Source organism: Kryptolebias marmoratus, linkage group LG10 (genome assembly GCF_001649575.2).
Source record: "Kryptolebias marmoratus isolate JLee-2015 linkage group LG10, ASM164957v2, whole genome shotgun sequence".
Classification (NCBI taxonomy): Eukaryota; Metazoa; Chordata; class Actinopteri; order Cyprinodontiformes; family Rivulidae; genus Kryptolebias; species Kryptolebias marmoratus.
Genome location: NC_051439.1, coordinates 8912162 through 8930465, shown reverse-complemented (window position 1 = coordinate 8930465; position 18304 = coordinate 8912162). Strand labels below are relative to the sequence as shown.

The 18304-nt window shown below is 38.0% G+C and overlaps 1 protein-coding gene across 2 annotated transcripts; it reads left to right on the top strand.

The window, feature by feature from the left end:
• Positions 1 to 736: 736 nt before the first annotated feature.
• fut9a (fucosyltransferase 9a) lies at positions 737 to 16390 on the top strand. Of its 2 annotated transcripts, none has more exons than XM_017418744.3 (4): positions 737 to 844; positions 8235 to 8467; positions 12518 to 12695; positions 12951 to 16390. In XM_017418744.3, exons 3-4 carry the CDS (start codon positions 12674 to 12676, stop codon positions 14036 to 14038), a joined length of 1110 nt encoding a protein of 369 aa, XP_017274233.1. In that variant the 5' UTR covers positions 737 to 844; positions 8235 to 8467; positions 12518 to 12673; the 3' UTR covers positions 14039 to 16390. The 2 variants fall into 2 exon arrangements, with proteins under 2 accessions (XP_017274233.1, XP_017274224.1); XM_017418735.3 differs by lacking the exon at positions 737 to 844 and adding an exon at positions 981 to 1184.
• The last annotated feature ends 1914 nt before the right edge of the window (positions 16391 to 18304 follow it).

The window sequence follows — 18304 nt, the reverse complement described above, 5'->3', positions numbered from 1 at the left end:
GAGAAAAAGGCACATCTGACGTCTGTTAGCAAAAATCTCATAAACTACTGGATGGGTTTTAGTGAAACTTTCAAAAACTAATCACTAAATGCTTGTCTGCAACTCAAGTTTTGGAGTCAACCCAGTTCAATATGGCCACCACAGCTTACTGTCCTCAGCTGACACAAGAATGACTATAACTCAGCCAATTTTACAGATACTGAGCTAACATTTAGTGTGGAAGTAGCTGAGAGTCCTCCTCAGCAGACACTCTAAGAGCTTGAGCATGAGGTTGTGCATAGGTTGGACTAATCGTCGTAACATCATAAGGTGGTCTTCGTCTGAAACTCTGGCGTGAAAGGTGGCGGGTGATATGCATTCCTGCATTGAATGCTCGACCTTTAATTTTAAAAGGAGTGTCTCACATGTCCTCCATCTTGGATGTGGGCCATAATCTCACCAGATTGCCCCTGAAAATAATGAATGTTTTGTGTGCGTGTGTTTATTTAGGTTTAATGGACTGTGGGCTCCTTCGCATTATTTATCCTCTCAGATTAATGTTGTCCATTACAGTAACCTCAGCTCCACTCAGCAGAGGGTCTGCTGTCATAAAGTCCTGTCAGAGAGAGAGAGAGAGAGAGAGAGAGAGAGAGAGAGAGAGAGAGAGAGAGACACACACACACACACACACACACACACACACACACACACAGCATCATCATCAGCAGCAGCAGCCTGCAGCTGCATGATGAACGGTAAACAGGGCAAGGTATGGCGCATGGGCAAGGCAGCAGGGGAATTATCCCGCATCCCTGAGCATACATGGCCGACACCGAGCTGGGCATTTAACGCGCAGGCTAACGAGGTAGCCGCCCATTTGATTTCTGCTTATTACATTTCTTCTCCTTCTTTCATTCGCAGACATCATTTGTAGTCGGTTTGGGGAGAAGAAGGAGGAGGAGGAGGAGGAGGAGGGTTGGTGGGTGGGTGGGAGGAGGATGCGGCGCACACAGCTCCAGAGATAATCATCATTTTCAAGATCAAGACGACGGACAAGGAATGCTGCAAAACGGACTGGCTTTTATATATACATGCATTTTATTTCCTATTTATTATTCTGAGCGCGTGCCCTGCGTGCGGCGTTTTAAGGTGTCTTTGAAAAAAGGAGATCTGAGGGGAAATGAGAGGAGAGCTCTGTTGAGATGGTGAGTTAAAATGCATCCACGATTCTAACGGGGAAAACAACCAATTAATTTCCACTGATGGGGAGGGAAAAAAAAGACTGCTATTCAATCAGTTATTTGGGGTTTGCGCCCTCATTTTCAGTTTATTTTCATCCATGAATGTGACTCCTGTTCCCAAGCAGCTCGGCTCATTTTACAGCCTCGTTTCGCCTCCCTTTTTAATCATATTTCTCTCCGTTTTTGGGTCCAATTAAGGATGTGTATGGGCTCTGTCCGCGCGCACAGCTCGTTTCGGTGATTTTCCATTATTCGTCAACTTCACCACAGTGTCTGAAGACAACCATTTAAAAAAAAAAAAGAAGAGTATCTCCACGAAAGCAGCGGTTCTAAAATGACCTTCAGTGCTCGGAGGCTGGAAATTAATTGCCACCTGGGATGGAGGCTGCACAATCAGAGCCCTCTAAATCTGTGCTGCTTGTTCTCACATTTTTTACATGAATTTCTTTATTCCTAGACGTGGAACGCATCCCTTTGACCATACGTGTTCCTAAAATCATATGTCTGGTTTGGTGCATCCTTGAAACTGAAAGAAACAGAATCAGTGGTTGCGTTTCTCTTGGTTCTCTTATTTCCACCCCCACACCCCCCCAGCAGCCATCTCAAACGTAGCCCCTCTGCGGACTACTCACCCACGCCGTTCTCATGTCCCAAATACATCAAAGTGTATTTACCAAAAGCCATGTTATTTAAAGTCTGAATGGCTGCTCGAGTCTCTCCCAGTTTGACTGGACGACACTTCCCATCCCCTGCAGAATAAAACACAGGCCTATGAATTGTTAGAGGATGTGCACTCAGCCGCCTCGCTTTGTCCAAATGAAACGGAGGTGACCCAAACTTTCACCCTGGATTTGTGAAACCTTACTCAAAAAGTGACATATGAATGTTTTAGTTAATGGCAGTTTTGTCATGTATCCAAATCGCATGGATGTAGTCATTTGGAATCATTCAGTCTCTTTTGAGGTCTCATTTGAAAAACGAATAAAAAAAAACACCCCAAACGTTGGTTTTCACGCCACGGTTCTAAAGAAGTTTCAAATGCGGTCTGTTAGTGCTCATAGCATGCAACTGGGATCAGCTTCAGCTACCACCACACCAAACCTTTACTCAAAATCTGTAAAAGTAGCTGAGTTATAGTCATTTCTGTGTTGGCTGAGGTTGATTAGCTGTGGTGGCCATCTTGAACAGAGTTGACTCTGAAGGTTATTCAGTTGTAGATGTACATTCAATGATTACTTTCTGAAAGTTTCATTAAAATATGGCCTGTGGTTCATGAGATATTTTGGCAACAGACAGACAAGCAAATACATGCGTGCACACACACAGAGGCAAATGTGCAATAATCTGCTTTTCATGGCAATGGGCAATAATTAATAATTATTTAAAAAACATTCAAGAAGAAAATTCAGAGTGTGGCAAAAGATGTTTGTTTTTTTCCAGTCTGCTGATTCTGAAATTTTTATGAAGTACCATCAGAATGGGATGATTTGAAAAAAAAAATAAGGAATTGCATTAGACATTAAAGTATCAGATCTGAAACCTGAACACACAACAAATCAAGAATAAAAATAAACAGAAACAGAATTTAAAGAGAGAAGTTAATAATATAGTTTGTGAACAAATTGTAAATAATTGGCTTCAGGAAAAGGGATTCATATCTGCAAAACCAAACACAAACCAGCATTATACCTTAAAAGAAGGGAATTCAATGGTCTAAAACCAGGCTTCTCAAACTGTGGTACAAGCACATTTGGTGGTACTCAGAAGAAATCTTGGTATTACCTATTTTCAAGTTAAATAGCAAGCTAAATTATCAGTGGTTCAAACAAAAAATGATTTTGGCTCTAAATAGAAAATGCTCGAAACAAATGTGCAATAAAGAACATTTAAGTGCCCCCATGGAAACTGGAGTGGAGATGTGCCAGTGGCACCAGTGACTCTCTACTGCAGTGGTTCCCAAAGTTAGGGTCTGGACTCTATTGTGGGTCATCAAACACCAAATGTGGGGTCTTGAAGTTGACAGGATTTAAATGAACCTAAAAAAATGTTATTAATGGCATATTTATCCTTAACTGCCAAAATAATAATAATAATAATAATTAAACACAGTAATCGTATGGATAACAGTAAAATAATATTTGATAAGATTCTTTGGTAATTTTTTTGTTAGTATTGTTGATACACTTTAATCAGCAGTAGTTAGAATCACGAGTCTCTGCAGCTTTTAATTTGTGAGTCAACAACTGAAACGTTACAACATTTGCCATATTGGACCTGCAACAACAGGTGCAAGACAGTGAGTGTGCATGCTGATGTTCACAGCTACGAATGCATAAAATGGGGTCATTTTGTTGTGGTTGTGGTATAGCTAGGTTTTTTTGTTTTTATCAGACATGAACAGAAGATGCTTGTGCGCCATTTCATTGTCTGTTGCATTAGGAGACAATCAGAGAATTAAGTCATTTTAAAAACAAACAAAACAAAAAAAAAACACAGGACCAAAACGAAGCATGACCATCAATGATTGATTTAAATTAATAGCAGCAGTAGCAGTTTCTCTCAGCAAAAGAAGATGATGCAGAACCCTTTGTCTGGTGCAAGTCCAAAGAAAGGTAAAGATTAGCGCCAGAAGAAACGCAGCAAATTTCCAGTGGTTGACGATGTACACTATGTCAAGTGAAACAGCAGGGAGACGGCAGCAATTCCCTCTGCAGTAAATGCACAGGTGGACTTTTCTCATCATCTCAACTGAAAGTAGGTCTCGTCATGATGCAGTCATTACAAAAGACAGCAAATCATTTATGGGGCCAGTAAACAGAGAGCACCTCTTCAGATACTTCCTGGATCTAAGTGGCTTATCTGAGTAAAACATGAATGTTTCTTGATACTATCATGAGAGGAGGTCAGAACAGCAATAATATAAAAAGAATAAACATTTAACAGACCTAATATTAGAATCCATCCCCTTTAGTTTTTACAACATACATTTTTTCATTTCCCAGTATCTGCAATCAAATGTTCATGTATAGGTAGCTTTAATGAAATATTATTTTAAATTAATTTAAAGAAAAAAAAAAACAAAGGTCCAACATTCCTTGAAGGAATGTATATCCCTCACCACGTTTTATGCCAGACTTTTGATCTAAAATTGCTTTATGCCGAAAAGGGAGGGAGTTAAAGCAGTTTGGTAAAAATGACGTTTTGCACAGTCTCATACAGTGAGCTCTCACGAGACGTTACCCCTCAGAGTATGTGCGGAGGGTGACTCTCAGCTGCGACCACACCAAATTTTACCCCAGTATCTGTAAAACTGACTGAGTTTCAACCATTCTTGTGAGGGTTAATGTCGATTAGCTGTGACGGCCATCTGGAGTTGGCATGACTCCACAAGTTAATCTGTTGTAGATGTGCATCCAATGATTACTTTCTGGGAGTTTTGCTGAAATGTATCCATTGGCTCATGAGATATTTTGCTAAGGCTTCAGACAAACGAACCTAGACACGCTCACACCCCTCAGCCTTTCAAATCCTCTTTCATACAGTTACACAAATTCACTCCACAGACTCCTGTGCACATGCTCTTATTTGTTTTTTATTTATTTATTTCACTCTCCTTTCAGCTCACCCCCCCCCCCTATTTTGTGAACAGTTTTTTTTTTGTATATATTTTCTGCTAATAAATCATGTCCTGCTCTGTATATTATTTGACTAATTACACCTATTTGAAGCGACCCTTGGGTTGGTAGAGTCCGATTCGTTGAAGCACCTGCCTGGAAGGTGAACTTAAGAATCTAAGTGTCTTTATGCAGTGTGAGTCACCGCCTGATGTGAGTGGTGAATGCACGAATACACAGAGCACAGTCAAGAAAACACTGGTAAGGATCACGTAGAAAAGCGGATCCTTGATTTATAATTTACTAATCCCACAACCAGCCTCATTCATAAAAAAGCTGAAAATATTGGCAGATAAGTGTCATTTCTCACAGTTTGTGCCAATGCTAGTAATAATACATCAATTCAGGATAAGGAAAATGGGAGGTTTAGTTTAACATGGCGTCTGCCTGACTCATATTCTGGATGAGTTGTTTCTTAAGTTATGACAAATGAGCTATCATATAATTTTGCCCTTCTTCATATCTGCTATGGGCATTTTCTATTCCTCTGTGCTTCGATACACATATGCCAAATGTATTTGGCTCTACTGTGATCTGAAGAAGCCTGATCATTTATTTATTAACAAACAGATTTGTGTCTTTAGGTTAGAAGTTGTAAGCAAATTAATTAAATAAATTTAAACCTTTGAGCCTTTAAATTTGAAGTCTGTGAACCCCTGGTTTCACGAGAAACAACAGGAACTAACTGCAAACCACATTTTAACCAACTTGATTTGCTGTACCAGACTAAATAGGAAACGCAAAAAAAATGTACTGAAGCAAAAATTCTGTCACTCTGTTGAACTTTTACCCAAGTGCAAGTAAAGTTACATGTGTAAAAGTCTAATTAAGTACAAGTAAAAAGCATAATATAAACAAAAAGCTTCACAATTCAATATGCAACTAGATCCAAAGACCTAGGGCAATAAACCTTCCTATGATTGGATCCCCACCTATATTTAAACACATTTTTTTTGTAACAACCCCAAATTTTTCTCAATATTTCATCAAATTCTGTTCATTAGTTTGTAAGAAATCTTGCTAACAGACAGACAAGCAAACCAATGCTACTAAAAGTCAAGTCAAGTCAAATTTATTTATAAAGCACTTTTCAGCAACAAGGCGATTCAAAGTGCTTTACAACATGAAAACACAAAAATACAGATAACACACAACGATATCTAAAATATGAGCTAAGATAAACTAAATGAAACCATAAAAACATAACTTCCTTGGCGGAAGTAAAAATAACCAAAGTCTTGGTTAATCAAAAACAGCTCAAATGGCTGGTTGTTATGTAGCTTCAGGGTTAGTAGATTGTTAACTAGACAGAACTGAATTAATCTTTTATTGGATGAATTTTTAACCACAACCACGTCACAGTCCAGTCGCTACAGTAACGGTTCATTTGCAACTTTAATCTCTTCTTGTGTAAAGTGTGATGTTAGAAGTTTAAGTGAAGTTTTAAAACAAACCAAAACACAGTTTTTACAAAGAGATCACCTGTGACTTTAACCTTTGACCCTGTGACCTTGACATCAATAAGGATCACTCCTGACCCATTAAGTGTCCAGCTGTGCAGTTTGACATTCCTACGTTACACGGTTGAATCAGAGCACAGGGTCACCTGTCACCTTGACCTTAGACCAGATTCCCACCAAAATTTAATCAGCCGATTGTTGTGATAACCCCCAACACTTCCTAAAATTTTGTAAAATCTGTTCACTAACAAACTAACTAACACTTCTAAAAACTTAACCTCCTTGGCGGAGGTAATAAAAAATGCAGTGCAAAAAGAGAGACAAACCTTGAAGAGCTTATGATGTGAATCCTCTTTCCAAATAATACCAAGAATTTAGGATTTTTATATGACTTCATAATAATAATAATAATAATAATAATAATAATAATAATAATAATAAACTTGATTTCTGAGGAAAAAGCCTACAGTTTGATCTATGAACAGTGTAAGTGTAAAAAGAAGCAAGATTAAAAGAAATGTTAAAATAGCTCATTATGGTCACTATGGCAACCACACACCTGTCAACCAACTTAAGAGAGTCCAAAAGAAACCGATTAAAAACAAAGTTTTAAGCAAACAGTCACTGTGCAAAAAATATAAGTTAGATTCTGCAATTTTTAAATTTTTGAGTGGCAAAAGCTTCTGATGGTTAAAATTTAAAATATAACTGAAGTCTATGAAAGCTTGGCTGTGCACTCTCTGTATTCAGGCGTGGTTTAGGCTTCCCAGCAGCCTTTCTGGAACATTACAACTTGGATACAGCATGAATTTTGTCAGTCAATTGACAGTTGTTATCAGTTTAACTAAGCTGAACAGCTAAATGTGAATAAGTCAGATGTTAATGTGAGCTCAATATCACAGGAGAGAGAAATTTGTTGATTTCTTGAGGAAGCCCATTGTATTCTCAGCACGTGACAGAAAAATCTTTTTGTACAAGTTTGAACAGCTTCCAACTAAAGCATAACCACCAAACCTGTTCACTGTACAGGATATAAGCGTAATAACAATAAGCTCATTACTTGATGGCATGTGATTCACACAATAATGGGGCAAGGTTTGTGTAGTGCGAGTGGCACGAAGGTCTGCATCTTCATCTCAGGTCTAAAGTTCAAATTTCACCATTTCATAGCAACTTTGAATGTTCTTGCCACACCTGTTTGTTGTTTTTTTCTCCAAGTACTCTGGCTTTGACCAATTGTCCAGAAGCATGTTAAAACACAAATTAATGAGATTAAGCCCTTACGTCACATGACCTTGGTAATGTGCTTTAAGGCTCGCTCTAACATAGTTGACGTTACTGTATGTATTACGGCAATTTGTGTGGATCAGTGTTTCTTCTCTGAAGGTTTTCGGTGACATGCTTGAATTTTAAAAGTCCTCATCACGTTAGAGAGAGATATAAAGAAAGAGAGTGGAATCCATTTGATATGTTAATATAAAAAAAAACAACTTCCTGTCATTTTTAAGTACATTAGTATTCATGCAAGGGCTGCATGTCTGTGTGTAATGCTGAGCTGTGCATTAGTCATATGTCCTACTTTCACAAAAAATGTATAACATTTGGTTAATGCGTTGAAGAACAAACCACATGTTCCAGTTTGCCAGCGTAATAAAAAAGGGACGGTTTTAAGCCTGTTGTTTTCTGTTTGTTATCAAGGAAGTGAAAAATGCTGAACCATATGTGCAGAAGTCAAACATTTGCCATTTCTTGTAAGCGATATTGCAAAACTGTATAAACACCTAAAGCTTAACATTTTACTAAATATCTGATAAGCACAAAACAAACTTGATAATTTCATTTTGTCTCAAGGAATCTCATTTTCTGTTTACTGTTTGAAGGTGCTGGACAAACAGAACAAACATTCCCATCAGGTAGCTCCACCTCTCTTTTATCGTTTTTCTCTGGGGTGTGGACAGCGGTGATGATGAACATCAAACAATTCGAACAGACAGTGCGCCGTCCTCCACACAGCCTCCAGAAGACAAACCTGTCCAACAGCTGGGGAGTCATCATAATTTCAGAGGGTCTTCTAAAAAGCAGCCTTCATCTTCCTCGTCCTCCTTCCAAGAGGGTAAGACAAACTGGACATTCCTTCTTTTTGCACCTTTTGTAATGGAAAGCAGAAGACACACATACATACATACGTTCAGTGGACATGTTCACTTTTCAGTTCTGCTGAACAAGACTCTTGACGAGGCATGGTTAAAGAATCCACAGTGAATGTATTGTGTTTCAAATATGGCCTTGGGCCTTTAATGAACACAATAGAAGATTAACAAAGATAAAGTATCCTTTTGTTTTTTGTTTATTTTTCATATTCTGAATCATATATAAGAATCCTCCCTATTTCTATGTATTGTGGATTTTAGCAAAAACAAAACAACAGTCTAACTTTGGAAGAAACCACAATTTCCACAGTCTTTTACTTTATGCTGACATAAAGAGATTATTAGTCAAGTGACAATATATCAACCCTGTATGCTTGTTTTGACACAAACAATGTTTGAATCGCTGATTCATTGTGTTCTGTTCCTGCTCTGTTCCTGGTTTCTGTCTGGTCAGTTCGTGCTCGAGTTTGGATTTTGTTTTTTTGTTTTCTGTGCTGCCAAGTCAGCCTATTGTTTTGTTTTACTTTCTTTAGTTAAATAAATTAGTTTCTTCAAGAGGAGTCTGCATTCTGGGTTCATCTCCGTCATCCCTCATCCTGACACATATGTACTGTTGCTGTTGGAAAGTTTAGTTTTACTTTGAGAATTACACTCTGTCGAGGAATCTCTAAGTTTTGGGACTTTGGCTTTTCAGGAAGTTTTATAGTAGGGTCAGTTTGACAGATCAGAAACAAGACCTCAATATGCAATTTATTCTGGCAGCATCCATGACTTGAGATGAAGGTGGAGATGGGGGTTGGAGGTAAACAAGTGCGCCTGTAAGCAGTCGTCTGATTCACCCAACCATTTGGTCTGAGCAAAAGGCAGAAAGGCACACGACAACAGCAAAATTGGAATCAACTAAGTGCGCTACAAGTGTCAAGATGATTTCTAGATCTAGAAATCTGACATTTTCAAAGTAAATGAAATATAAAACTTTTTTTTTCGTTCACTTTGCCAGCAGCGACCAGTGTTTAATAACGTACGTTGAAAAAGTTGTAGTTATTTTGGTCAAACCTTGATACTAGTAATGCACATTGTCATGTGATTTTGCAAGAATATGTGTTCTGAATACTCTCTGCCACACTACCACACTGAAGCTGATTGATTCAGCTCTGCACAGATTATGGGCCGTGCAGATATATACTAATATATATACTATTTGGTGCATGGGGTTGTCACAACCTCATCAGACTTTTAAAGATATGTTTGAACTTGTGTTCATTGCTATAGCAATTTTGTAATAAATCATAGGACTATTCTCTTGTTTAATTATTGAATTCCACCATTATTTCAGAAAATCCACCATTCTGTCTGCAACGGCTACATTTTTCTATGTAGCAAGGTGAATTATTTTGAAAAGTATTTCTTTCTTTGGATAATTAAAAAAAAACTTTGTCATGTATCTTTTAAATCGGTCATCAGTGTTGCACATTTCAAAGACAAAAGGGCGAGGACTTGAATCAAATATGTCTTGAAAGGTCGACAAAGTTGAAATCATAAAAAGATACTGGTCTGACTTGAAAAAAGGGAATTTTCCTGTTCTTCAAACTGTCACTTTGTTGCTTTCAGTGACACTGATTTTAGTTTCTTTGTAACACTAATAACAATGATGTTTATGTTTTATGAATGAGTCACATGTAAAGCAGGAAGAGCAGCATGGCAGAGTCTGTTTCTGCTGGCACCTCTATTGTTCAATCCAGAAGATAGAAGTATTGAATATGTATTATTTTTGTGGTAGCAATACCTACTGTTTACGAGGAGGACTACAGTGAGTGCAGCATGACTGTAGTGCCAGTGTAAACAATCAGGATGCAGTTTTAATAGCATCTCGCTTGTTCTATACCCAGGACTTGAGTATAATGTTACTTTCCGGGATGGTTAGGGAAGTGCTCAGATAAAAGTCACCGTGGGCATTCAAGTTGTAAAACCCAGCTGAGGTGGTTTGGGCACCTGGTGAGTCCCCTCTCAGATAAGAAGCAGTCTATAAAAGACAAACCCCTCCTGACGCCTATTACCCAATTAACCATAGGAAATCATCTTGCCAAGAAGAATAAGAACTCGATAAAGAGTGTGATAGAAGTGGAGGTGGAAGCCAAAAAGATGAACCTGGGACCCTCAAAGTATGCTCAGTGTCTCCATAGCAGCTGGTGGTTTATTCCCACAGTAGCCTGTTTGGTGATGAAAGTTGTTTATTGCAGAAACTGGGTAAAATAAATAAATGCCTCCACTATTATAACTGTAAATTGAAAATGAAAATGCCATGCTGGTTTTGGCCTTTTTGGTCCTACATTTGTTACTTATACGTGATCAAACTGAAGATTTTACAAAAAAAATGTGTATTTTCCATTATAAATGCTAAAACCAATCTAAACTAAAACAGTAAAAACTCTAGCATGCACGTGAAAACTGTGCATAAATGTGATATGAGAGTGTAGAAAAGTCCCTGTGAGTATGAAACGCTCACCAAAAATAAACTTTCTTTTTCAGAAACATGCTGCCACTGAGGTCTAAATTTAGAGGATTAAAAGAAATTATAATTACACTGGCATGCAATCTTACTTCTCAGTTCTACTATGTTAGAAAAGAAATAAGAGCTGCTTCCACCCAGACATGAGCAAAATTATGAAGTGAAGTTCAACAGTAATAACAGAAAATCTGCTCATGTTTCTGCGTTATTGTGAGGGTTCCTGTTTGTGCCTTAGAACATACCAGCCGTGGAACAATTAGAGATTAATGTTTCAGTGCTCTAAATCACTTTGTACAGGGCTTAACTATTGTCAGAATAGTTTTGTTGGAATCCTTTTTAATCTGTGCCCTCAGATTTGTCATGTCTTGAGTAAGAAAAGCTGTGCACATTTTAAAACTGCACTCGCAAGTTTATGAAAACGCTTCCTTGTTGGGGAGCATTGGATGGAGAATTTCATTAACTTTCAAGTATCTCAGCTGACACATTTATAATGACTTTATGTGGATGAACAACAGCTGGTTATGTTTTAAAATGTATTGCTTTTTAATGCTTATAAATCTATGCTAAGCATAGACTTAATGAAATGCTCCATTCACTGCTCCCTAACAAGGAAGTGTTTTCATAAGTTTGTGCTGGTTTTATGGTACACTGCTGGTCAAAGATACAGGTTTTGTTTTCGTTTGAAATGACAAACTAAAGAAACAAAAATCTTAAACCTTAATAATAACAATTTTTATTATTGTTTTGCTGGGCTGAAACTTTGAAGACACAACTGGTAAACTAAATCACTTTTTCTACATGGCTATATTTACCAAAACCTGCGTGTCTGCCACTGGATATCTGCAAACAAAGGGCTTCAGGTTACTAGGCAGTGGCATTATGAATAAAATCCCTGTGAAAATAAATTACAGTGTATTTCCTGTGTGAACAAGATGGTAGGCTTGTTATTCGTTATAATGATTTTTACACATCTGAAAATAAAAACGTGAAAAATGTCTTGCTAAGTAAAGAGCCAGGCTTCAATTAGTCACCTAATTAAGTGGTAGCTGATGCTATGGAAAAAAAAAAACAATTTCCTGAAAGTGGAAAGTAATTAAATTATTTAAAATAGGCCCCAGATCTGTTAGTGCTAGGGACAGATAAGAGATCTGTAACATTTAAAAAAATCATGCTTGTTACAAATCAGTGATGGTTCTTGTGTATCTGTCACTAAAGGATATTTCTCACGGTAACTCAATGCTTCAGAGAAATACCAAGGAGCTTCTTGCCGTCTTGGCCTTAACATTACAGCAGTCTTTTTGAATTGTGTGCTAAAAGTTGTAACAGTTATTATTGGTATTTTAATTTTAATTTCTACTATTCACCCCTTTTGTTTGTTCAGATAGGACTGATATTTAGATGTCAGGTGCATAAATCCTTCAGACATGTCTTTTTTGCTGTGATATTTTATAATTTCTGGTTGCCTAATTTACTTTTTCTTATCTTTTTTCATGCTCAACTACAGGAGGTATCATTAGGAAGACCTGCTGATTCAAGATTCGCCGCACCTCATTAGATCATTAGGGGTCATTATCATTCTCCTTAAGAGCCGTGAACATCTCTCAGCTGTGACCAGCAGTTTTGTTCTCTGGACACTGAATCACAAGAGAGATTGTGTGGAATGCAGCATACACTCAAAACAGGTCTGTATAACAATGGGATTAGGAAGTCATCGCAACATAAATTTTATTCTAACCTTTTGGTGCAAAATAGTAACCATTCAAGCCAAATGTGCCGCAGATGCTATTAAGTTTAGCAGTCATGTATAAGAATTATTAATAATGCATGTCTCTAGAGGTTTAGAGACATGATTTACATGATGAGATAAACTGGTCTTGATGATGAATCCTGTTGATTATGACTTTATTCTAATCTTCTCTGTGGTGTGCTCCTTGCAGGTCAGAGTATGTCATCTACAACTTCTAACAAAATCCTGCGACCCCTTCTGATCTCTATTTTCATTCTGGGGTGCTTTGTGACTGTCTTTTTGATGTATTTTAAGCCATCCACCAGCTGGTTATACGGTCCAGTAGAGTCAACAGTTTCCACAGACCAGGTCAAGAACCTGTTCTCCACGAAGAGCAATAAAAACTTGACCACTGTACTGGTCTGGCTCTGGCCCTTTGGACAAACCTATGACCTGAACGTCTGCAGTTCTATCTTCAACATCGAAGGCTGCTTCGTCACAGCAGACAGAAACTTCTACAACAAATCACATGGGGTCGTCATCCATCACAGAGACATCGCCAGAGACCTGTCCAACCTGCCGTCTCAACAGCGACCACCGTTCCAGAAGTGGATATGGATGAACTTAGAGTCGCCTTCACATTCGCCCCAGCTGCCTGAGATCAACAACTTGTTCAATCTGACTCTCAATTATCGTCAGGATTCTGACATTGAAGTGCCTTATGGGACCATTGTAGCAGCAGAGACCGAGGAGGACTTTGTACCGCCTAGCAAAAACAAACTGCTCTGCTGGATTGTAAGCAACTGGAACCCTGAGCATGTGCGGGTTAAATACTACAATGAATTGTACAAACACATTGAGGTTCATGCATATGGACAAGCCTTTGGGGAGCACATCTCTGACCAAGACTATATCCCCACAATGGCCAGCTGCAAGTTCTATCTGTCTTTTGAGAACTCCATACACAAGGACTACATCACTGAGAAACTATATGTTCCACTTTCTGTGGGCACAGTGCCAGTGGTTCTTGGACCACCCAGGCAGAACTATGAAAACTTTATTCAAGGGGATGCTTTTATCCACGTGGATGATTTCTCTTCCCCCAAGGAATTGGCAGAGTACCTGCTGCTCCTGGACAAGAATGAGGAAATGTATCTGAGATACTTTAAGTGGAGGCAGCACTTTAAAGTAAAGAGATCCCATTTCTGGGCTGAGCACACATGCCTAGCTTGCGATTACTTGAGAAGGCACAAGGAGTACAAGTCATTTAATGACCTTAACAAGTGGTATTGGGGCTGATAGTGCTCAGAAGGGCTATGCAGTACCCATCATGTTTTTATTAAGTTGAAAATAGGACACATTGAAGAGGTGGTGGCTCTAGAAGGAGACTAATACAGAAGTAAAAAAATGTGTAACATTCAATGAAACATTTTGAAAAGAAAACATCTCATCTGTGGTAGTGATTCAGTCACCTATGCAGTGTAATGAACTCAAATGTGAAGCTAGGTCAATAAGGTCATGTGCATAATTTTCTAATTCGTTTGGCCTCAGTTGTTTTTTTTAAATATATTTTTGTACATTTGCATTTGCACTCCTAAGTCAACTGGTACCTGTTTTTATATATGTGAAAAAGACTGACCGTCATGTTACCTGGATGGAGAGGGCATTACACTATTCGTTTCTGAAAAGTTTGCACACTGTTTCTTTCAAAGATGGGTGATCTTGAAAAAACAAACTGAAAACACAACACTTTTATTTGGCAGGCTAGAAGGAGCACCTTAGCCTTCATTTCACAGTGTTGCTATTAGTGTTTACTCTGGATTTCTTGACTTCTTTTCTGGAAAACTCAAAAGCAGGTGAAGATAATTAGATGCTTATTTCTAAGGTTTTAAAAAGGGAGAAATTAATTGCAGAATCAAGCTTACTTCAGCGGTTGCATGCAAAACAGTGGATACTCTTTCCTTTTCTCTATTTTTTTTGCAGCCTTTATGACACACATTACCACCTTATAGAATTACAGTTCAGTAACTGTGGGGATCACTTTACTGTAAGGTTTCCTAAGGACATCTTATTAGCCTTTAGGATTTAACAGCAAGATCTTTCTCTTTTATTTTTTACACAACGTTCTGAGCAAAACCATGAAAACATTTTATGCAAGTTGAGTTGGCAGCTTCTTGGTCAAAGTCTTTAAGATCTTTTATCTCATAACTTTGATATTTCTCAACTGTCAAAGGGACCAACTTGTAAAGTAAGAACTGATCTGTTCCCTTGGAATCTGGTATCAAAATATCGCAAGGAAACATTTGACAAATAAAATGACCCGAGGCTTCAGATCGAACCAGGCTGCTAATAGAGATCATTACTGTACGTTCAAGAGACTGATGGAGCTCCGGCAGAAACATTGAAGGAAAATGACTGTGTGTTGTATATATTTTTAAAAATCAAATTTTGTCATGTCACACAGGTGTAATCAGGAGGTAAATGTGATTCTACTGTATACCTTTGTGTAATGCTTGGTGTCTCCAGAGGCTTTGTAATAAAAAAGAAAGATGAGAGACACTAGAGACTAGTGGAAAAACAACACATCGGAGACATTGATTAGGAGCTGCAGGGTGAGGTGTTGGTATTTTTACATTTAATGAATTTTATATCAGGTTGTAATCTTGCAGGCATGTCCTAACGGGGAAGATTGTGCCAAAATGCAGCAGAGAGAGCACTTTTATTTATGGGAAGTTGTGTGACTCACTCTGCTTTTGGCTGTCTTAAAGGAGCAATTGTGAGTTCAGAATCAAGACCTCAGTTTGTCCCACAGATATACTATGAAACTTCTGTTTATGGTTTTATATTGTACAGTCTTTTCTTCTGTATGAAAACAAGGCTTTTTTGTCCAATATGATTGGAGCAAAATAGGGGTTTTTTGTTAGTTTTTTTTATGAATGTTGTCTGTCTCTCTATTTCATCTTCTTTTTTCTTTCTTATTTTGCACAAAAACAAAAATGATGATCATGACGGTTCTTTTTGTTGATGAGTGTGTTACTACGCTGCAGAGTAAATCAAAATGTTATGGTGAGTTTATGTCCAAATGCTGATGTTGGTGGTTTTCAGAAGCACTGTACACTGGGTGGGATGAAATCTGCTAAAATTCTGCCAGTTTACTGATTTTTTTTTTCTTTTCTTTTCTTTTTTTTTCTTTTTGCCAAATTGTTGTATTTTGCCAAATGTGTTTTAAGTGGAGATGTCTTATAATGTTAAAAAGAAAATAAAACATATGGACAAATGAGCAAACATGTTATCTTTTGCAAACAATTTAGAATGAGTGTATTAGTATTAGCATAAGGATATTAGTTTAATTTGTTTCAAGCAAACTGAAGTGAAAAGAAAAATCAGATCTTTAAATTTTTAACACAAGTCTGAGAAAATATTTTCATTTATATCCAAACCCCATTTCTATTTGTAATGAATTTTATACATTATTAAAAGCATTTCTCTCAGACTAATTTACTTTCTGGTCAGAATTTTAGATGTAGTGTAACATTCCCAGCATTAGAAACTTTTTACTAATGTATTATTCATTTAAAAATATTTCATTATGTTTTATTTGATTGCTTTAATTTTTCTTGATTAAAATGGCTGCCTGAGTGCAGAGCTCCACAGTGCTTATGGTGATTTTGTCACTTCTGCTGTTTGTTTGCACAGTCTGGTGCAACTTTTTCACGGGAGATTATATTCTACTGATCAAACATCTTGTACCAAACCAGCGTTTTTCCGATGTTCAAGTATTTTGATGTTTTGTTGAACATTCTCGTCTCTGTACCGCCTCAGGAGAAGAAAACACTAATGTGAAAAAAGGGCTAGTGAAGCTTCGTCAACTGGGATTTAATTCTGTTGAGCCGAAGATTCACTGAGTGAACCTCCTCTCGCCAGGAACAACAGAGCTTTGTGTTTCACAGAAACCTGGCTGACTGTTGCCATTCTTGACTTCACACTTCTCCTGCAGGTTTTCCAGATGTTCAGAGTACTTATCAGGGAAAATAGATTTATGGCTAACACCTTACATCATTGAAGGTTAGTGCAAAGAAGTTAAAGTGCCTGCACTGAGGATCTGTGAAGGAGATATCTGCAAGCTCTGAGGATCAAAAAACTGAGAAACCACCAGGCCTAAATGATGTTTTGGCCTCCAGTTTGAAGGTTTGTGCTGACCATCAGGATCTTCAACAGGTCCTTGAAGCAGTGGGTCGTTCCCTCCTGCTTCAAATGCTCCACCATTATCCCTACCTTTAAGAAACCCAAAATATGATTACAGACCTGTTGCTCTGCAGTCATGAAATTCATTGAGAGCCAAAAATCATCACTGGACGCTTACTGGACATTCCCCAGTTTGCCTTCAGAGAAAGTTCTTCTGATCACGAGATCTTCAGCTTCCTGACAGACAAGCAACAGCTTATGGGGCTGGAAAAGAATATTTTGATCTCTATAAAAACACTAATCATTGATACCCTCAGGGGTGTGTGCTTTGTGCATTACTCTTCTACCGGTATGCCATGCTTCTGTTCAGCTTCTACAGTTTTCAGATGGCATGAAAGTCCTTGGCCTGATGCAAGACATTAAAAGCAGAGGTGCTTGACGGGGCAGGGGAGTGGGGGTGGGGGGTAAGGGCACTGTTCACCCAAGACCCACTGCAGGAAGGAGCCTGCTTGGAATGAAAAGGGTTTTGAAAATATGCACGAGAGATATTGATCAAGTGAGCATAGGGGCCCACCAAGATGGTTTATACATGGGTGCAGAATTTTGTGCTAAAGGGCTTTATACAGGGAGGAAGTTGAGCAAATGGCTGTATGGTGTAGTTGTGGTTCAGTAGGCCTTTCATTTTGTACCTTCCAGAACAACCCTTTGACTGCTGGGAAGTCTGTTGTGAAGTCCTTCAGGTTTCTGTGCACCACGATCACACAAGACCTGAAGTGGACCACCCACATAAACTCTCTTGCAAAGAAGACCCAGCAGAGAATGTACTTTGTCCACCAACTGAGAAGGTTTAACACGATACAGAAGATCCTGACCCAGTTCTACTCAGTTGTCACTGAGTCTGCTTCATGCACCTCGTTAGCTGTCTGATTCGGTTCAGTGTCAAGATATGGAGGGTTTGGAGTGACAAAATTAAAGAAATAAATATAACTTGAAATACGTATGTGTAAATCTCACTTTAATTATTTAAATGTATCATGAAATTATAAAAAAACATCATTAAATAATTAAATACATCAATAAATGATAAAATATATTGTGAAATTATCAAATATGCAATTAAATAATTAAATGTCCCATGAAATAATCAAATCTACATATTTAAATACTGAATTTGAATAATAAAATGTTGTTTTAAAGAAAACTTTTAATTAATAATATATAAAATTATTTCACTGTGTATTTATTTATTTCATAGCTCCCGTGAGGCGCTGTTGTCATGAAATAATTCAACCTGTCAAACCCAGCCATTAAAGCCAGTGGGCGGGACTTGTATGACTCGTCCAAAGACTCTGACGTCTGATTGGCTGCTTCACACCACAA

Coding starts and splice junctions, on each gene's coding strand:
- fut9a (XM_017418744.3), top strand. CDS start 12,674: ATGCAGCATACACTCAAAACAG. Junction 12,696..12,950: donor GCAGCATACACTCAAAACAG/GTCTGTATAACA, acceptor TGCTCCTTGCAG/GTCAGAGTATGTCATCTACA.